Source organism: Rhinopithecus roxellana, chromosome 21 (genome assembly GCF_007565055.1).
Source record: "Rhinopithecus roxellana isolate Shanxi Qingling chromosome 21, ASM756505v1, whole genome shotgun sequence".
In the NCBI taxonomy this organism is placed as follows: Eukaryota; Metazoa; Chordata; class Mammalia; order Primates; family Cercopithecidae; genus Rhinopithecus; species Rhinopithecus roxellana.
Window position 1 is genome coordinate 2,647,647 of NC_044569.1, and position 18,954 is coordinate 2,666,600.

Genomic DNA, 18,954 nt, shown 5'->3' on the forward strand with positions numbered 1-18,954 from the left:
TCTTGTCCCCCATACCAGTTCACTGTTATGAAAACTTCAGATCTCTGAGCCTGGTCATTTTTCTTCAAGTACAAAGCCTGACCTACCTCTCTCTGGAGATTGATGTCTGCTCCTTGCAGAACCAGTTCCCTCACACAGTCTATGTGGCCAGCGTAGGCAGCAACCATCAGGAGTGTGGTGCCGTGCTGGATGGAGGAGAGACAGATGAACAGTTAGGCCACTGCTATGTCAGAGAGAAGGGTCCCAGAAAAGATGCTGCAGAGACGTCAGCTCCACTCAGAACACACCCAAGGGCAAAATTCCCTGCAGTGATCAAAGTGCTCATGAATAATCTCATCATGCAGCCTAGATGGGAAAAAGCAAAGAGACAAATTGCTGAGGTTGGACTTTTCAATCTAAAAATTCACTTACTTCCATTACCTTCAGAAGCACAGTCCAAACGAACCATAGTTATTGCATTTTAAGGCAGCGATGATATAATGCTCTCATTTTATGATTCCTGTTAAATGATTCCTGAGCCAAAACATTGCTATTAATGCAAAAGAAAAATTAAATGGTACCATCTGATTTTCTGTATTTAAAAGTCTTCATCTTCAAAATGATTCAGGTAAAGATGTATGGCACCAGGTGAAATGAGAGACTAGAGAGCTGAGAGTCAGGAGCTGTGGGGGCTAAACCCAGGTGGCTGTCACTGACCAACAGTGTAACCTGGGCAATTTGCTTACAATTACTTGGACTCATTTATTTCATTTTTTTAAATGAGAGGTTGGATGGGACGATCACCAAAGTCTGTCCCAGCTTTAAGATTCAAGGACTTGAGTTGTACCATGTGATTTGGACCCTTCTAATTGAAGTGGGCATTTGCAGTTTGACTTACAGTTGTTTTCAAGCGCTTGAAATTCTTAGCTACCACCTCTGCATATTCAGCAACCTGCCGCTCAGAAGTGGACGATGAGAGAGACAGATGGCTCTGCACACAGGGGAGGCTTATTAGGTATAGGGTAATTAAGTGAATTTTGGAGGCTTCATGTTATTTTCATCTATGGGATTTTGTAGGAAGGCAGTATTGCTGAGTAGTCACTGACAGTATGATCTTGGGCACATTATGTAACCCTTCAGTCTCATTCTCTTCTTCTGAAATATGGGGGAATAATAAAAGTATCCGCCTGATTAAATTAGTGAATGAGATAAGTCAGGCAATATGCTTAACATAGTAATGGTAGATATTAGTTCAGTAAGTGTCAGATATTAAAATAACATTATGATAATTCAATGTTAGGCTGTCATCTGGCTTTTGTTGACTTCTGCCAATGGCCATGCTAGTTTTGTGAAAGTCTTGTTGGCTTTATGTAAAAAGTACAGGTAAAGTAACGAAGTAATGAAAAGCTAATGGCTTCTTAGTGGTGCTCTACGGTATTTCTTTTTTTTGAGACGAAGTCTCGCTCTTGTCTCCTAGGCTGGAGTGCGATGGCATGATCTTGGCTCACTACAACCTCCGCCTCCCAGGTTCAAGCGATTCTCTTGCCTCAGCCTCCTGAGTAGCTGGGATTACAGGCGCCTGCCACCACACCCGGCTAATTTTTGTATTTTTAGTAGAGGCGGGGTTTTGCCACGTTGGCCACAGTGACAACTGGTGTTTCTGCCCTGTGGTTTTCCCACTGTGGTGTAGGAACCAACCCTGCAAAACCCAAATAAGACTGAGATGGCCAGTTCACAGATGCCCAAGACCTGACAACAGCCCGAGTTCTGGCAAGGAACAGATGGTACATTCAAATTGGGATAACTGGAAGAAAGTGGAATAAAGAGACTAGTAAGCTGAGGCTTGGGCATAGGGCATCTAGAAAGAACAGCATAGTACTGGGATTTAGGAACAGTGGGAGTCCATGACCAGCCGAAGCCTGAAGGTCCCAGGGCAAGGGAGCGGCTCCCAGGATGCAGAGAACAGCCGGGTGCTGCTGCCAGACAGAAACAGGGAGGGCGCTGGGCTCCCTGACATCCCTCTCCTCCCACTCTCTGAATCCTGCAGATGCTCCTACGGGCCAAACACCACTGGAGGCCAGAGGGAAGTGAGTCTGCTGAAGCAGTACATACAGTTCAGACTGTGGGACTAAGAGTGAAAAGGGTGTGGAGTGGGTCTGGAGGTGTAACCAAAGATATTCTGTAAACCAAAGATATCCTGCCCTGATGCCCCAACGGGGCCAACTGGGGCAAACTGCTATTTCACTTTTGGGCTGGTGGTGGATTTCACTGAACCAAATTTGTACAATAAAAGCTGGAAATGGCACACCCTGTTTTCAGGAAAACAAAACTCCTTTGAAACATTTTTATTCAAATCCTAAAATCAAAACATCACTGCTTGCTCCCTTTCCTCACTGGAGGTCCTCTTGGTCCCCAGAGATGAGAAGTCTTGCTGAGGATAGGAAAATGATTGCCTCTAGCTGGGGATGGAAAGGCTGTCTAAGTGGTATCTGCCGGTGGGCGGTAGTATCTATTTTTGTTTCCCCTTTTAAATTGCCAATTAGTTTATTTATGTTTGCAAGAGGTAATGAAAGGATAAAAGCCTGGGGAGGGTGAAGGCTTCAATTTTTGTTTTCTCATCCTTGTAGAAGAAACATAACGCCCACATCCATGGCAGCCCACTTGTGCTCTAAATTATCTCCATCTTTTCATGAAAGTGGTTGGCTTGAATTCGTTCACTAAACAGGCTTTTCTTCTTGTAATCTGCCAATTCCGATTCCCAGTGAAGTGCCTCTTTCCCTGTTGTGGTTGCCTTCTGTTTTATGCCTTTAATTGTTTCCTTTTCTTTCTGACTGCCCTCAGCATGTTTTTAAGTTCACCACAGTACCGTGGATGTTTTAAAAAGGATAAAGCAAGCAAACACATGAACAAGCAAATCAGCATCGTAAAGGAGAATGTATTCCTGAGGTGCTCCTCTGCCCACCGAGGGCAATGGTACATGCTGGGCATGCATCTACCGAACCATCGTACGCTGTCTCTGCAGTCCACGTCCACCCGGCCGCTGTTCAACAGCAGCTTCAGCAGCGCCAGGTTTCCTCTCCTGGCTGCCCAGAATGCAGCGTTGGCCAGTGGAGTTTCCTTCTGCAAGAACAAAATGAAACAGGATCTTAAAATTGATGTCAGTTAACATGACTGCTTCTAAGCACATAGATAATAACGTTCAGAAAGGAGAACATCCAGATGTGTAGCACCATTTGAAAGATGGCTCCTCCAGCAATAGACGACTGTAATAACAGAATGAACTCTGTTGGATTCCAGACACCTGAGCCACCATATGGATATGAAGAGCAGTGTTGTTGATAATCCAGCACTATTAATAACCTATTTCCCACTAATGTTCTCACTTTCCTGCCTCTGTTGTGTTTTTGTTCACCCAGTTTCCTTTTTGCTTGAAATGAATTTTCCTCCATCCTTCAAGGCCATGGCTCTGTTCAAATGCTATTTCCTCCCAGAAACATTCCAAATCTTTCTTCACCTCTAAGTGGTGCAAAATTTCTCCCAATTCTGACTCCTCAAAGGAGTTTACCTGCCCTTTTCCTAAGCCCTCAATGCTTTCTATCTGATTCCATCTACCTGTGTGAATGTTTCACTTTGCCTCCACCTAATTTTGTTTTTTTGTTTGTTTTGTTTTTGAGACACAGTCTCGCTCCGTTGCCAGGCTGGAGTGTAGTGGCGCTATCTCGGCTCACTGCAACCTCCCCTTCCTGGGTTCAGGCGATTCTCCTGCCTCAGTCTCCTGAGTAGCTGGGACTACAGGCATGTGCCACCATGCCCAGCTAATTTTTGTATTTTTAGTAGAGACCGTGTTTCACTATGTTGGCCAGGATGGTCTTGATCTCTTGACATCGTGATCCTCCTGCCTCGGCCTCCCAAAGTGCTGGGATTACAGGCATGAGCCACCGCGCCCGACCCTCCATCTAATTTTCTTTGCTCCAGCTGGAACTTGCCAGAGGTTTGTGTTGAGAACAAGGAACTTGGGGCAAATCATGCCATTACATGTCCTCATATGGATCCTTCATTCCACTGTTGGATCACTTTGTTTGTTTGAGACAGGGTCTCACTCTGTTGCCCAGGCTGGAGTGCAGTGGCATAGTTATGACTCACTGTAGCCTTGACTTCTCAGGCTCAAGCTATCCTCTCACCTCAGAATCCTGAGTAGCTGAGACCACAGGCACATGCCACCACGACCAGCTAATTATTTTATCTTTTGTAGACAGGTTCTCGCTATGTTGCCCAGGCTGGTCTCGAACTCCTGGGCTCAAGCAATCTACCCGCCTCGGCCTCCCAAAGTGCTGGGATTATAGGCATGAGTCACCCCACTGGGCCTGCTGGGTTATTTTAAAGCTACAAAGTTAATTTTGGAGCCATACCAATGGAAAGCATGGAAGTAGAAACAGGTCTTCCAAATGGGTAGCAGAGCTGACTGCAGTACATTCTTCTTCTCTAAAATAATTGATACGAGTTTGTAGAGAACAGTCCATGAAAGGGAGGAACTGGCTTTGGGACCAGACAGCTCACCCCAGCCCTGAAAAAGTAAGTTGGCCCTTGGGAGTCTCGGTTTCCTCTTGCTTAGATGGAGATCACAGTACCTGCCTTGAAGTTGACAGTATTAAATGATGCTGATTTTTGCCTGACATTGTACCCAACACACCATAAATGCTGATTAAGTGCTAGTTTCCTTTCCTCCATTTACTTTTCTTTACAAAGTCAGAATCAATAGGCAAAACTAAATCCAGAGTATTGGTACTAATAAAGAATTTTGATGGTCTTAGGAAATGTTATAAAAGTATTCACATTGTTTATCTACCTGACTCAAAAGGCCTTTTGCACAGTATGTCTTTTAAATATGTTGATATTGCATTAAATACAATGCTTCTCTAAGCTCAAAAGAAAATACCAACAATTTCAGCTACTCAACAAAGCCCTCTAAAACGAAAGGAGAGTGGCAGCAGTATTTGTGGGTGTGAGGATTTCATTTCAGAAGTCCTTCAGCACATACACAGGTGTATGCCCTTGTGCATACTTGAATGAGAGAACGGCAAGGTGGGGAGTGATAAGCTAATAGCAAACATACTTTGAATAGTTTCCTGGCTCATTTAGGAGAAAAAAAAAATCACCTCCAATTTCAGGTTAACAATTTCCCTTTCCTAAAGGTGTAAATTTTGCTGTCCTGGAGTTTTCAAGGCTAACTGCAACCATGGTGTTCACACTAGCATTGCAGCTTAGGAACCAGGCTAGGTCTAATTTGTTCCAGCTGTCAGCAACTAGGCAAAGCAATGGCAAGGGAGGTTTGACCTGTATAATGAATCACGAAACAAAGTCTTTTAACAAAGAGATTGCACAAGGCCAAAATGAAGTCTGGGAGGGTGAATCAGGCAGACAATGTAATATGCACCAGGGAACAGCTCTGCTAGCTTTTCCTGAAAGGTAAACACACAAGAATGATAAACTGTAATTCATTTGCAGGGACTCTGTCATTTCACTTTAACCCCAAATACCTTCAAAAGCCCATCTGCAAACAGCAAGCGTCTATTGTCATGACAAGATCTCTAGCCGGGGCCTCTCCTCCCTTTAGGATGGCCTTGGGGATTCCTCTCCAGCCGGGCTGGACATCTTGGTTTCCTATAAGGTTCTAGAAACTGAGCTTTGTGAAAAGCTATAAATATTTCATTTTCCGTCAAGGGCTTAATTTACTAAGAGGCAGCAACAGTGGGAATGGGAAGACTGGACAGACTGGAGACATTTTAAGGAGCTAAACTGCACAGCCTTGGTCTGTGATCGTATGTGCAGGATAGGAGGGAATAGAGGAGTGGATTGACTCCTGATTTCTGGTTCCAGCGCCTGGCTGATCTTGGTGCCAATTCATGAAGGTTGGAAACACCGTATGAATGATGAGTTCAGGGTTGGACATGCTGGGTTTCAAGTGCCTATGGGGCATCTAGGTGGCAATGTCTAGCAAAGAAATGGACAGGTGCTCCTGTCACCCTATGGCCGGCACATTTACTGGAGGTCAGAAATCATGAGCTCACTCAGTGCAAAGTGCTTACTCTGGACCACGTGGCGTATCTTCTGCACACACTAGCTTATTTCATCCTCATCCTTGCTCAGTGAAGTGGGCACTGGGACGATCCCATTTTACAGATGAGGTAAGTGAGAAATGGCAAGTCAGGCTTCAGCAACAGGCAGTCTCTTGCTTGAGGCTGCCCTTTAACTCCCCATCACACTGTTCTGTCTCCTGTGGAATTCTTCTGTGGATAGCAGGAAGTAAGGCAGCAGTGACCCTGGTGACCTCCTTCCTATCCTCCATCCCAAGCTCCTCTCCAGCTAAGATGGAAAGTCCCCAACCTTCCTTCTGTTTGGGGTCTATAGACATCACATTCCCTGGATAACTTCCAAATCTCCGCTGGGTATGATATGCACATAATCATAAATGGTGTGGAGAGAGACAGGGCCAGTCCTCTAGCCTTCAAAGGAGACGGTGCACGTGAAAATACGTCACAGAAGCTGTAAAGCTCTCTACCAAGCATGCTATTACTATTTCGTCTCTTTCTCGATTTTTCTGATCACTGCAATAAAACCAAGGAGCTTCTCTCAGGCTGGCTGGTTGCAACTTTCTAAGTAACAGCAAGGACAACTAGGTTGAGATCTTGCTCTGCATCAGGCAGTGTGCTAAACAATTTACTGCTTTAACTCATTTAATTCCAGGAGCAGCCCCATGAGGTAGTACAGTCATGTAATATATAATGATAGGCTGCATATATGATGGTGGCCCCCTAAGATCATAATACTATATTTTTACTGTACCTTTTCTTCATTTACATGTGTTTAGATATGCAAATGCTCACCACTGTGTAACAACTGCCTACAGTATTCCATTCAGGAGCATGCTGTACAGTTTTGTCACCTAGGAGCAATAGGCTACACCATAGAGCCTAGGTGTGCAGTCAGCTACACTCTCTACGTCTGTAGTAAGTGCACTCTCTGATGTCTGCACAGTGAAGGAATAACCTAACGTGCATTTCTCAGAATGTGTCCTTGTTGTTAATGTATAACTAATATAATTATTCCCATTTTTTCTTTTTTTTAAAGACGGAGTCTCATTCTGTCACCCAGGCTGGAGTGGAGTGGCACGATCTCGGCTCACTGCAACCTCCCCCTCCCGGGTTCAAGCGATTCTTCTGTCTCAGCCTCCCAAGTAGCTGGGATTACAGGCACCTGCCACCATGCCTGCTAATTTTTGTATTATTGGTAGAGATGGGTTTCACCATACTGGCCAGGCTGATCTCAAACTCCTGAGCTCAAGTGATCCGCCTGCCTTGGCCCCCCAAAGCGCTAGGATTACAGGCATGAGCCACTGCACCCAGCCTAGTCCCATGTTTTCTTTTATTTTTTACTTTTTAAAAGAAGGCCCCTTCCCTCCCCTACCTTCCCTCCCCTCCTCTCCCTTCCCCTCCCCTCTTTTAGATGGAGTCTCAATTTGTTGCCCAGGTTGGAGTGCAGTGGTGCAATCTTGGCTCACTGCAACCATGCCTGACACTAACCATGCCTGGCTAATTTTTGTACTTTTGGTAGAGCTAGCGTTTCGCCAGGTTAGCCAGACTGATCTCATACTCCTGGCCTCAAGTAATCTACCTGCCTCAGTCTCCCAAAGTGCTGGGATTACAGGCATAAGCCACCATGCCTGGCCTACTATTCTCATTTTTTTTTTTTTTTTTTTGAGACGGAGTCTCGCTCTGTCGCCCAGGCTGGAGTGCAGTGGCCGGATCTCAGCTCACTGCAAGCTCCGCCTCCCGGGTTTACGCCATTCTCCTGCCTCAGCCTCCCGAGTAGCTGGGACTACAGGCGCCCGCCACCTCGCCCGGCTAGATTTTTGTATTTTTTTAGTAGAGACGGGGTTTCACCATGTTAGCCAGGATGGTCTCGATCTCCTGACCTCGTGATCCGCCCGTCTCGGCCTCCCAAAGTGCTGGGATTACAGGCTTGAGCCACCGCGCCCGGCCTCTCATTTTTAAGATGAAGAAATTGAGCATAGGAATGAGTTAGTCAAGGTCACGCAGTAGGGATCTTGGCTCATCCAAATAACAGAGCCGAGATTTACATCCAAGTTTGGGCTGGGTACAGTGTCTCATGCCTGTAATCTCAGCACTTTGGGAGGCCAAGGCGGGCAGATCATGAGGTCAAGAGATCGAGACCATCTCGCCCAACATGGTGAAACTCCATCTCTACTAAAAAATACAAAAATTGGCTCGGCATGGTGGCGCACAACTGCAGTCCCAGCTACTCAGGAGGCTGAGGCAGGAGAATTGCTTGAATCCAGGAGGCGGAGGTTGTAGTGAGTCAAGATCATGTCACCGCACTCCAGTCTGGTGACAGAAAGAGACTCTGTCCCCCACCCACCAATAAATAAATAAATAAATAAATAAATAAATGCAAGTCTGGACTGGACACGGTGGCTCACGCCTATAATCCCAAGCATTTTGGGAGGCTGAGGCAGGCGGATCACTTGAGCTCAGGAGTTTGAGACCAGTCTGGCTGACAACGCGAAACCCTGTTTCTACTAAAAACACAAAAATTATCTGGGTGTGACGGGGCACGTGTGTAATCCCTGCTACTTGGGAGGCTGAAGCAAGGAATTGCTTGAATCTGGGAGGTGGAGGTCGCAGTGAGCCAAGATGGCACCACTGCACTCCAACCTGGGTGACAGAGCAAGACCCTGTCTCAAAAAAAAAAAAAAAAAAAAAAAAAAGAAAGTCTGATAGTCTGTTTGGGTCCAGAGTCTGAGATCGTACATTTTACACCTTGTAGAAAATTGAGTGTAAGCTTCCACATTTGTCATATTCCACATTTGTCATATTTTCTTCTCTCCCTACCTGCCCCCTTCCATTTACTGTCAGAATTTTGGCTAATACACTGCTTATCTGTACACTTCCAGAAATTGTACAGGAAGGAAGGGGAGAGGAAACACAGAGGAAAATTTATTTGTACAGAACTAGAATTCTAATTAAGAGCTAAGAGGGGGTAGAGATTTAAACTATTAGTTTTAAAAGGTTTAGAGTAATGTGGACTTCAATCGTACACTTATTAATTCAATCAAGATAATATTAGCTCTACTCAATAATGAATTTCTATGATATTAGAGGTGACATAAAATACAGATGTAGTGATGGATTGCAAAGCTATATGCAGAAAGATGTTTTTGAGACATTACTGGCTATTCTAATCCACTGTCCCACTTTGTGCTAAGTATTTACAATTTTCAGAATGCTTAATAAACATTAAGCCTGTAAATCAAAAATAAAATTTTAAGTCCCCCAACTGACTGAGTGGACCCCCCTCTTGGCCCAGGGGATCCCAAAGAAAACCTGAAAAGTTCAGGCCATGACAGGAAGGGAGGTCTGATATACCTCATTACACCCTCCTCCCTTTGGAACTTAGGCGCAACAATTAACCTGCATTACCATTAAAATATAGTTCATAAGATTCATAAAACAGACTCTTTGTAGAATAAGATACCCAGCTCCAACCTGGCTGGGGTATAGCATCATATGACAGATAGCGGACCCTAAAGGAAATATGAAATTCTTTTTTTTTTTTTTTTTTTTTTTTTTTTTGAGACAGTCTCGCTCTGTCGCCCAGGCTGGAGTGCAGTGGTGCGATCTCAACTCACTGCAAGCTCTGCCTCCCGGGTTCAAGTGATTCTCCTGCCTCAGCCTCCCGAGTAGCTGGAATTACAGGCACATGCCACCACGCCTGGCTGATTTTTGTACTTTTTAGCAGAGACAGAGTTTCACCGTATTGGCCATATTGGCCAGGCTGGTCTCAGACTCCTGACCTCAGGTGATTCACCGGCCTCGGTCTCCCAAAGTGCTGGGATTACAGGTGTGAGCCACCACGCCTGGCCTCCTTTTAAAAAATAATTCTCTGAGTTTCCTTTTACTTTAAAAGATACTTCTAACCAACGTGTGTCTGTGTTCTCAAGCAGAAGAGATTAGGCGTTGCCAGTTGTTAAAGGAAGTTTGCTGGAGGCAAAGTGGTACCAGTGAGAAGTCACTGATAACAGCATGATGGAAAAACCATCAAAAGTAGATGCAAAGGGGTCATGTTGTTCAGATGCAAGCAGCCCTACATACATTGATTGATTCTGAATCATCAAGCAGAGCCTAAATTGTGACTTATAACGCTCTGTTTATTCTTCCACAGACTCGTCTAACAAAGCGGGGCCTTTTTACATGTAGGCTTTGGAGACCCAGAGCCTAGGGCCTATGAGTCTTTCAGGAGCCTATGAAAACGAAAAAGTTAATCTGTGGTTCCCAAATCAAAGTTAATACATATTCAATTACATAGCTGCAAAACATAACACCCTGTCAACTTTATTAATTGCTAAATTTGGTATTCATAAAATACTGATGACACATGAAAGTCATTTGTAGGTCTGATCTGCTCACTGCATGAGAGTTACTAACCAACTATGACAACTGCAGAAAAATGGGGAAAAGCTCAATTAAATGAGTAACTTACAGCTAAATCACTTAAAAAGTAGTATCACAAAATCCTTCTAAAAATTTTACAATGAAAAGTCTCTTATTATTGTGGCTGTGGGTGCATTTTATTTTTTATTTATTTATTTTTTATTTATTTATTTTTTTTGAGACGGAGTCTCGCTCTGTCGCCCAGGCTGGAGTGCTGTGGCCAGATCTCAGCTCACTGCAAGCTCCGCCTCCTGGGTTTACGCCATTCTCCTGCCTCAGCCTCCCGAGTAGCTGGGACTACAGGCGCCCGCCACCACGCCCAGCTTGTTTTTTTGTATTTTTTTTAGTAGAGACGAGGTTTCACCATGTTAGCCAGGATGGTCTCGATCTCCTGACCTTGTGATCCGCCCGTCTTAGCCTCCCAAAGTGCTGGGATTACAGGCTTGAGCCACCGCGCCCGGCTTGTGGGTGCATTTTAATATGTTTGATTGGATGGGCGGTGGATGAAAGAATGTTGCTAATGCAAATCTCAGACTGGCCTGGGACTCTGCTCTGGACAGACCTTCCCTCTGTGCCTTCTGGAAATCCATTTCATAGTAATCAACTCCTCTTCATCCTTAGCCTAGTGCAGAGCACTCCCTCTCTCCCCGCCTCAACCTCCCCAGTGCCTGTTCCTGGTGGAGGCAAGGCCTTCTCCCACATCAGCACTGCAGTGAATAGGCCCACTTGGCTTCCAGGCCACTGCCCCTCCATTCAGGGCTATACATCTCTGCTCCTTCAAGACTCAGGTCATCCCATCTTCCCATCCTCTACCTCACCTCACCTAGCAGTTGTCACCTCCTGATCGTTCTTCCTTATTCACGGAAAATGTTGGCACCTGGTTTAGCAGCTTCCTTTCTACCTACCCCAAATCCTGACTTCATCCTGGGCTTCACTTTACAAAACATCAACCCTCAACTTCACCTCCTTTCCCTTTACCCCAGTGGGAGAGGTTGTCTTCTGCCATTCTAGTTAATTCCACAGCAAATGGAACCCAGCTCAGGCTCACTGCCCCCAACTCCCTGAGAAATTCACTCAGCAAAATTGTCCCCAAGCCTTCTCCACATTCCCTATTATGATTGAAAAATACCTTGAGATATAATCTACATACATAAAATTCATCCTCTCAAAGCATACAATCCAGTGAGTTTTGGTGCAATCATAAGGTTGCACAACCATCACCACTATCTATTCCAGATTATCTACCCATCAACAATTACTTCCCATCCCCTCCTCTTCCCCAGCCCCTGGCAACCACTAGTCTACTTTCTGTCTCTATGGATTTGCTGATTTTGGACATTTTATATAAATGGAATCATCCAATATATGGCGTTGTGTGTCTGGCTTCCTTCACTGAATATGTTTCCAAGTTTCATCTATGTTGTAGCATGTATTAGTGCTTCATTCCTTTTTATGGCTGAAGGATAGTCCATTGTACAGATTACCACGTTATGGACTAAATGCTTGTGTTCCTCCCCAAATTCATATGTTGAAGCCCTAACCACCAATGTCTTGTGAGCCCAATCCCCTGCCCCAGTTGGTCCAGAAAGCAGGACCCACCACTCAGTGAGTTCAGAAGGCAAAGCATGAGCCAAAGAGGATTATTCTCAAACTTTAAGTTCTAATAATATTTGCCTTGCTAGGTATTGGACTTGCTTGTGACCTGTCATTCCTTTCTTCCAATTTCTTCTCCCTTTTGGGGTGGAAACATGTATCCTATGCCTGTCCTACTGTCATATTTTAGAACCACAAAACTTGTTTGAGGTAGGCGTGGTGGCTCACGCCTGTGATCCCAACACTTTGGGAGGCCAAAGCAGGATTGCTTGAGTCCAGGAGTCTGAGATCAGCCTGGGCAACATAGGGAGACCCTCATCTCTACAAAACATAAAAAATATTAGCCAGGCATGGTGGTGCAAGCCTGTAGTCCCAGCTACTTGGGAGACTGACGCAGGAGGATCGCTTGGGCCCCGGAAGTCAAGGCTGCAGTGAGTCATGATTATACCAGCCTGGGCAGGCGACAGAGTGAGACCTTGTCTCAAAACAAAAGCAAAAACACAAAAAAACTTGTCTGATTTCACAGGCTCACAGCTAGAGAAGAATTTCACTCGGGATGAATCATACCTTGAGTCTTACCCAATAGCTGATTTAGATATTTAGATGAGACTGTGGATTTTACAGTTGATGCTGGAACAAGCTAAGACTTTGGGGACTGTTGGGATGGAATGAATACATTTTGCACACAAGACAGATGTGCCAGGAGGACAGGGGCTGAGGACCGAATGTTTGCATCCCCCCAAAATTCACGTGTTCAAGTTCTAATGCCCAGTGTGATGATTTTAGGAGGAGTAGTCTTCAGGAGTCAATTAAGTGCAAAAGAGGTTGTGAAGGTATAGCCCCCACAATGGAATTAATGCCCTTGAAAGAGTTAGAGACACCAGGGCTTTCTCTCTCGGTCATGTGAGGACACGGGGCACGCACAGGTGGCCACCTGTAAGTCAGGAAAAGAGCCCTCACCAGCCACCTTGATCTCAAGATTTCCTAGCTCTAGAACTGTGAGAAATAAATGTTTGTTGTTTAAGCCTCCCAATCTATGGTATTTATAATGCATAACACTTTTTTTTGTTTGTTTTTTTTGAGACAGAGTCTCACTCTGTCACCCAGGCTGGAATGTAGTGGTACGACCTTGGCTCACTGCAACCTCTGTCTCTAGGGTTCAAGTGATTCTCCTGCCTCAGCCTCCGCAGTAACTGGGATTACAGGCACCCGCAATGACGTCCAGCTAATCTTTTTATTTTTAGTAGAGACAGGGTTTCACCATGTTGGCCAGGCTGGTCTTAAACTCCTGACTTCAGGTGATCCGCCACAGCCTCCCAAAGTGCTGGGATTACAGGGATGAGCCACTGTGCCTGGCCAACATTTTGTTTTTATCATCAGTTTATGGATATTTGGATTGTTTCCACTTTCTGACTATTATGAATACTATTGCTATGAATCTTTATGTTCAAGTTTCTGTGTGAACATGTTTTCATTTCTCTTGGGTATATTCCTAGTAGTGAAATTGCTGGATCATGTGGTAACTGTATATTTAACTTTTTGAGGCTGGGTGTGGTGGCTCACGCCTGTAATCCCAGCACTTTGGGAGTCTGAGGCAGGCGAATCACGAGGTCAAGAGATGGAGACCATCTTGGCCAACATGGTGAAACCTGTTCTCTACTAAAAATACAAAAATTAGCTGGGCATGGTGGCATGCGCCTGTAGTCTCAGCAACTCAGGAGGCTCAGGCAGGAGAATTGCTTGAACCCAGGAGGCAGAGGTTGCGATGAGTTGAGATCACGCCACTGTACTCCAGCCTGAGGACAGAGCGAGACTTCATCTCAAAAAAGACAAAAAACAAAAAACAGGCCAGGCGCGGTGGCTCAAGCCTGTAATCCCAGCACTTTGGGAGGCCGAGATGGGCGGATCACGAGGTCAGGATATGGAGACCATCCTGGCTAACACGGTGAAACCCCGTCTCTACTAAAAAATACAAAAATCTAGCCGGGCGAGGTGGCGGGCGCCTGTAGTCCCAGCTACTCGGGAGGCTGAGGCAGGAGAATGGCGTAAACCCGGGAGGCGGAGCTTGCAGTGAGCTGAGACCCGGCCACTGCACTCCAGCCTGGGTGACACAGCGAGACTCTGTCTCAAAAAAAAAAAAAAAAAAAACAAAAAAAAAACAAAAACACCAAAAACCAAAAAACAAACAAAAAAAAATTTTTTTGAAGAAAGACAAGCATGGTTTTAAAAATGACTGCATCAGCTGGGCGTGGTGGCTCAAGCCTATAATCCTAGCACTTTGGGAGGCCGAGGCAGGCGGATTACCTGAGGTCAGGAGTTCGAGACCAGCCTAGTCAACATGGTGAAACCTCGTCTCTACTAAAAATGCAAAAATTAGCTGGGTGTGTGGTGGCACATGCCTGTAATCCCAGCTACTTGGGAGGCTGAGGCAGGAGAATTGCTTGAGCCCGGGAGGCAGAGGTTGCAGTGAGCCGAGATCGTGCCATTGTACTCCAGCCTGGCTGATAGAGCGAGACTATGTCTTAAAAAAAATAACTAGGTCGGGCGCGGTGGCCCAAGCCTGTAATCCCAGCACTTTGGGAGGCGGAGATGGGCGGATCACGAGGTCAGGAGATTGAGACCATCCTGGCTAACATGGTGAAACACCGTCTCTACTAAAAAAATACAAAAAAACTAGCCAGGCGAGGTGGCGGGTACCTGCAGTCTCAGCTACTCAGGAGTAGTCTCAGCTACTCGGGAGGCTGAGGCAGGAGAATGGCGTAAACCCGGGAGGTGGAGCTTGCAGTGAGCCGAGATCCAGCCACTGCACTCCAGCCTGGGCGACACAGCGAGACTCCGTCTCAAAAAAACAAAAAATAAATTAATTAAATAAATAAAAATAAAAATGACTGCATTATTTTATATTCCTACCAGCAATGCATGCAGATTCAGTTTCTCCACATCCTTGCCAACATTCGTCATTGTCTTGCTGATTAAAGCCATCCTAGCAGGTATGAAGTGGTATCTCATTACAGTTTTGTATTTGCATTTCCAAGACCATGGCTAATAATGTTAAGCATCTTTTCAGGTGCTTACTGGCCATTTGTAAGCTTCTTGGAAGAAATGTCTATTCACATGTCCACTTTAAAATTAGGCTTTATTTGTCTTTTTATTGTTGAAGTGCCTATTGTCATTTAAAGACGCTCAAGTCTCTACTATTTTAAAGCAAACAAACCCTTGGTCAATTCCAGATCCTTGCTGCAGCCACTGCCTTTTAAAAAGAATCTCTGGGTCAGGTGCGGTGGCTCATGCCTCTAATCCCAGCACTTTGGGAGGCCGAGGTGGGCAGATTACGTGAGGTCAGGAGTTCGAGACCAGGCTGGCCAACATGGCGAAACCCCGTCTCTACTAAAAATACAAAAAATTAGCTGGGCGTGGTGGCAGGCACCTGTAATCCCAGCTACTGAGGAGGCTGAGCCAGGAGAATTGCTTGAACCCGAGAGGCGGAGGTTACAGTGAGCCAAGATTGTGCCACTGCACTCCAGCCTGGGTGACAATGGCAACACTTTGTCTCAAAAAAAGAAAAAAAAAAGAAAAAGAAAAAGAAAAATCTCTGTTTCTTGCAGAATTTCTTGAAAGAGTTCTCCACACTTGTGGATTCTACCCACTCTCTTTCAAGCTATTGCAATCTGGCTCCTGATCCTAACACCACTGAAAGTGCTCTCGGCAAGGTCACCAGGGCCTATTCTGTTACTAAATCCAACGGACTTTTCAATTCTTTGTTTGATTTCCCCATGGCATTAATAAACATCAAGGCCCTCTTCATCTTTGTTGAAAGATTAGAGATCCTTGGCGTAAGTGACAGCGCATGCTTCTGAGTTTTCTCATTTGTCTGGCTGCTCTTTCTCAAATCTTCTTCAAGATTTTGTCCTCAGTCTTCTTGTTTTCCACCTTTATATGGTTCCACTGGGCAATCATGTTCATTCCCATGGGTGCCTACTTAACACTGCTGACTCCTAAATCTCATCTCTAGCTGCTGCCCAGACTTGCCTCCTGGGATCGAGGAGTGTATATCTGTCTAATCAACATCTCTGCTTGGATTTCCATCCATCCTCAAACTTTATCCCAAACCAAATGTTTTATCTTTATCTCTCTTGCCTTCCCTACTGAATTATGTCGATTTAAAACTTTTAAAGTCGGCCGGGCATAGTGGCTCATGCCTTTAACCCCAGCACTTTGGGAGGCCAAGGCGGGTGGATCACCTGAGGTCAGGAGTGCGAGACCAGCTTGGACAACATGGTGGGATCCAGTCTCTACTAAAAATACAAAAAATTAGCTGGACATGGTGGCACACGCCTGTAATCCCAGCTACTCTGGAGGGTGAGGAAGGAGAAATCGCTTGAACCAGGAGGCGGAGGTTGTAGTGAGCCGAGATCACACCATTGCACTCAGCCTGGGGAACAAGAACGAAACTCCGTCTCAGGAAAACAAACAAACAAACAAACAAATCTTTTTTTTTTTTTTTTGAGACGGAGTCTCGCTCTATCACCCAGGCTGGAGTGCAGTGGCCGGATCTCAGCTCACTGCAAGCTCCACCTCCCGAGTTTACGCCATTCTCCTGCCTCAGCCTCCCGAGTAGCTGGGACTAAAGGCGCCCGCCACCTCGCCCGGCTAGTTTTTTGTATTTTTTTTAGTAGAGACGGGGTTTCACCGTGTTAGCCAGGAAGGTCTCGATCTCCTGATCTCGTGATCCGCCCGTCTCGGCCTCCCAAAGTGCTGGGATTACAGGCTTCAGCCACCGCGCCCGGCGAAAAAAATCTTTTAAAGTCATTCACATTCATCTACTTTGTTCCATTCTCACCACCTATGCACTTGTCCAGCACCATTTCTTAAAAAGATAACAACATCTCCCAGCTCCAACCCTATTCTCCAAACCCAGCCAGAGATCTTTGTAACATGCACATCTCCCTGCTTACATGAGCTGTTGTCACTCCCCTGCTTACATGAGCTGTTGTCGGCAACGGGATTACAGTGGCTTCAGAGTCAGACACACTTGGGTTTCAGTCTTAACACCATAACTTACTGGCTGCAAAATCGTGGGTGAGTTAATTTCTCTATATCTTAGTTTTCTCATTTAAAAAAAAAAAAAAAAAAAAAGCTACGAAGAGCACCTCCCATAGGTTTCCCCCAGGATTGAGACCATATACATTTTGTCCTTGGTTCAGAGTCAGGCACATTTGAACTGTTTAATGCATTTTAACTACTATTTTTATTAAAATCTTTCAGTCGAGGCAAATGAACCTCTTTCATCCTAAAATGTGGGGATTAGATGGAATGACTTTAATCAACTCTTTTGAGACAAGACACCTTTGGACCCTGAAGCCTCCCTGGGTGCTGGCTACCCCTCCGGGGAGGAAGCAGCCGTGGGCGCAGCTGGTACTCCTGCATGAGGACGCAGAGGGTCAGGTTCGGGGACTCCTTCTGCTGCAGGACAGCGCTGACCCCAGCTTCTTCACCGCCCCCGACCTGTTACCCGGCGACAGTCCCCGCCGCCCCGTCGCCGGGCACAGACTCAGCCGATCCACAGCCATGAGTGCGAAGCCTCTCAGGCAGGGCAGGCAGGCAAACCGCAAACCCACAGGACGCACCCAGCCCCGCCGCTTCCTCCCGGGCCTCGCCCCCGGCGGGAGGAGAGAGGAAGGAGGAGGCGGCGGACAGCGGGCGGTGCCCACCCCACCCCACCCCACCCGACCCCGCAGGCCAGGCCGCCAGAGCCCGGCCCCAGCCCCGGCCCCGGAGCCCGCGGCGCTCACCTTGAAGGACATCCTGCACATGTCCGCGGCCGCCCCAGCGGGAGCCCGCGCGCTTCGGGCCCGGGACGCCCGGTCCTCCCCGGCCCGTCACTCTCCCGCGGCGCTGGGCGTTCCGCAGAGGGGCGGCCTCCGACGCCGCGCGCTCCCGCCGCCCGGCCCGGCAGCAGCCGCCGCACCCAGGGCCCGGCCGGACCGGCGGCGCGGGGGCGCGCTCCGCTCTCGCGCGCGCACACTGCACATGGGGTGCCGCGTGGACGCGCTCCAGGACCTGCCACACACGCGCGTGCACAAACACCCCAAACTTCGCACGCACTGTGCACTCACCACACACGTCCACACGCCAACACTCACTCATCCACACACACACACTCCAAACTCCACACACATTGTGCATACGCTCCACATTCCACACACACAGAGGTTCCACACACATTTTCCACCCTCACGCCCACTCACCCGCATGTACTCACGCACAGACTCCATATATACCCTCCCAAATAGACTGGTCTGCCCCAGAGGACTCCCAGCCTTCATCACAGCACAAATATTATAATGATGTAAAAATGAAGCTTGAGGAAAAAATTCATACAACAGCTATTTTCATTATAATTTCTTTCTCGGTTTCCTGAGAAACTTTTTTTCTCCTGGGGAAAATATCTAGAAAACAAACCTTTTGATTGCACAAACAATAAGTGGTCTTTTCCTTTTCGAAGGAGAAAGGCCAATTTTGGAATAGACTCATACCCCTCCTCCTTCTCCTCATTGTTAATACAGCAGTTCCCTCCTCCTCTGGGTCTGATGCTGCAGCCCTGGAGTATTGCAGTATGTGTGTTTACTCCTGTTGCCTGCCCAGGATGGGTTTCAGGGAAGTAAAACTGGAAATTTTAAGTATAAAAGGTAATAACAGCTCTCCGGGAGCATTTTAGAAAAGTTAAAGTAAAAAAGTAGCCCAGGCACAGTGGCTCACGCCTATAATCCCAGCTCTTTGGGAGGCCAAGGCGGGCAGATCACTTGCGTCTAGGAGTTTGAGACCAACCTGGACAACATGGCAAAACCTGTCTCTACTAAAAATACAAAAATTA

The 18,954-nt window shown here is 46.4% G+C and overlaps 1 protein-coding gene across 4 annotated transcripts in view; it reads right to left on the minus strand.

The window, feature by feature from the left end:
• The window catches only part of ANKRD29 (ankyrin repeat domain 29), a 76,986-nt gene extending 58,912 nt beyond the window's left edge, over positions 1 to 18,074 (minus strand). For 2 of the 4 annotated variants that reach the window (XM_030926030.1, XM_030926028.1), the window contains exons 1-3: positions 17,873 to 18,074; positions 2,989 to 3,099; positions 87 to 185 (exon numbers count right to left, since the gene is read on the minus strand). In XM_030926030.1, the coding sequence (XP_030781890.1) occupies positions 87 to 185; positions 2,989 to 3,099; positions 17,873 to 17,893 (231 nt within the window). In that variant the 5' untranslated portion in view covers positions 17,894 to 18,074. Of the gene's footprint in view, positions 1 to 86; positions 186 to 2,980; positions 3,100 to 17,872 lie in introns of those variants that run through there. The other 2 variants (XM_030926029.1, XM_030926031.1) reach the window with 2 other exon arrangements.
• Between the last annotated feature and the right edge of the window lie 880 nt (positions 18,075 to 18,954).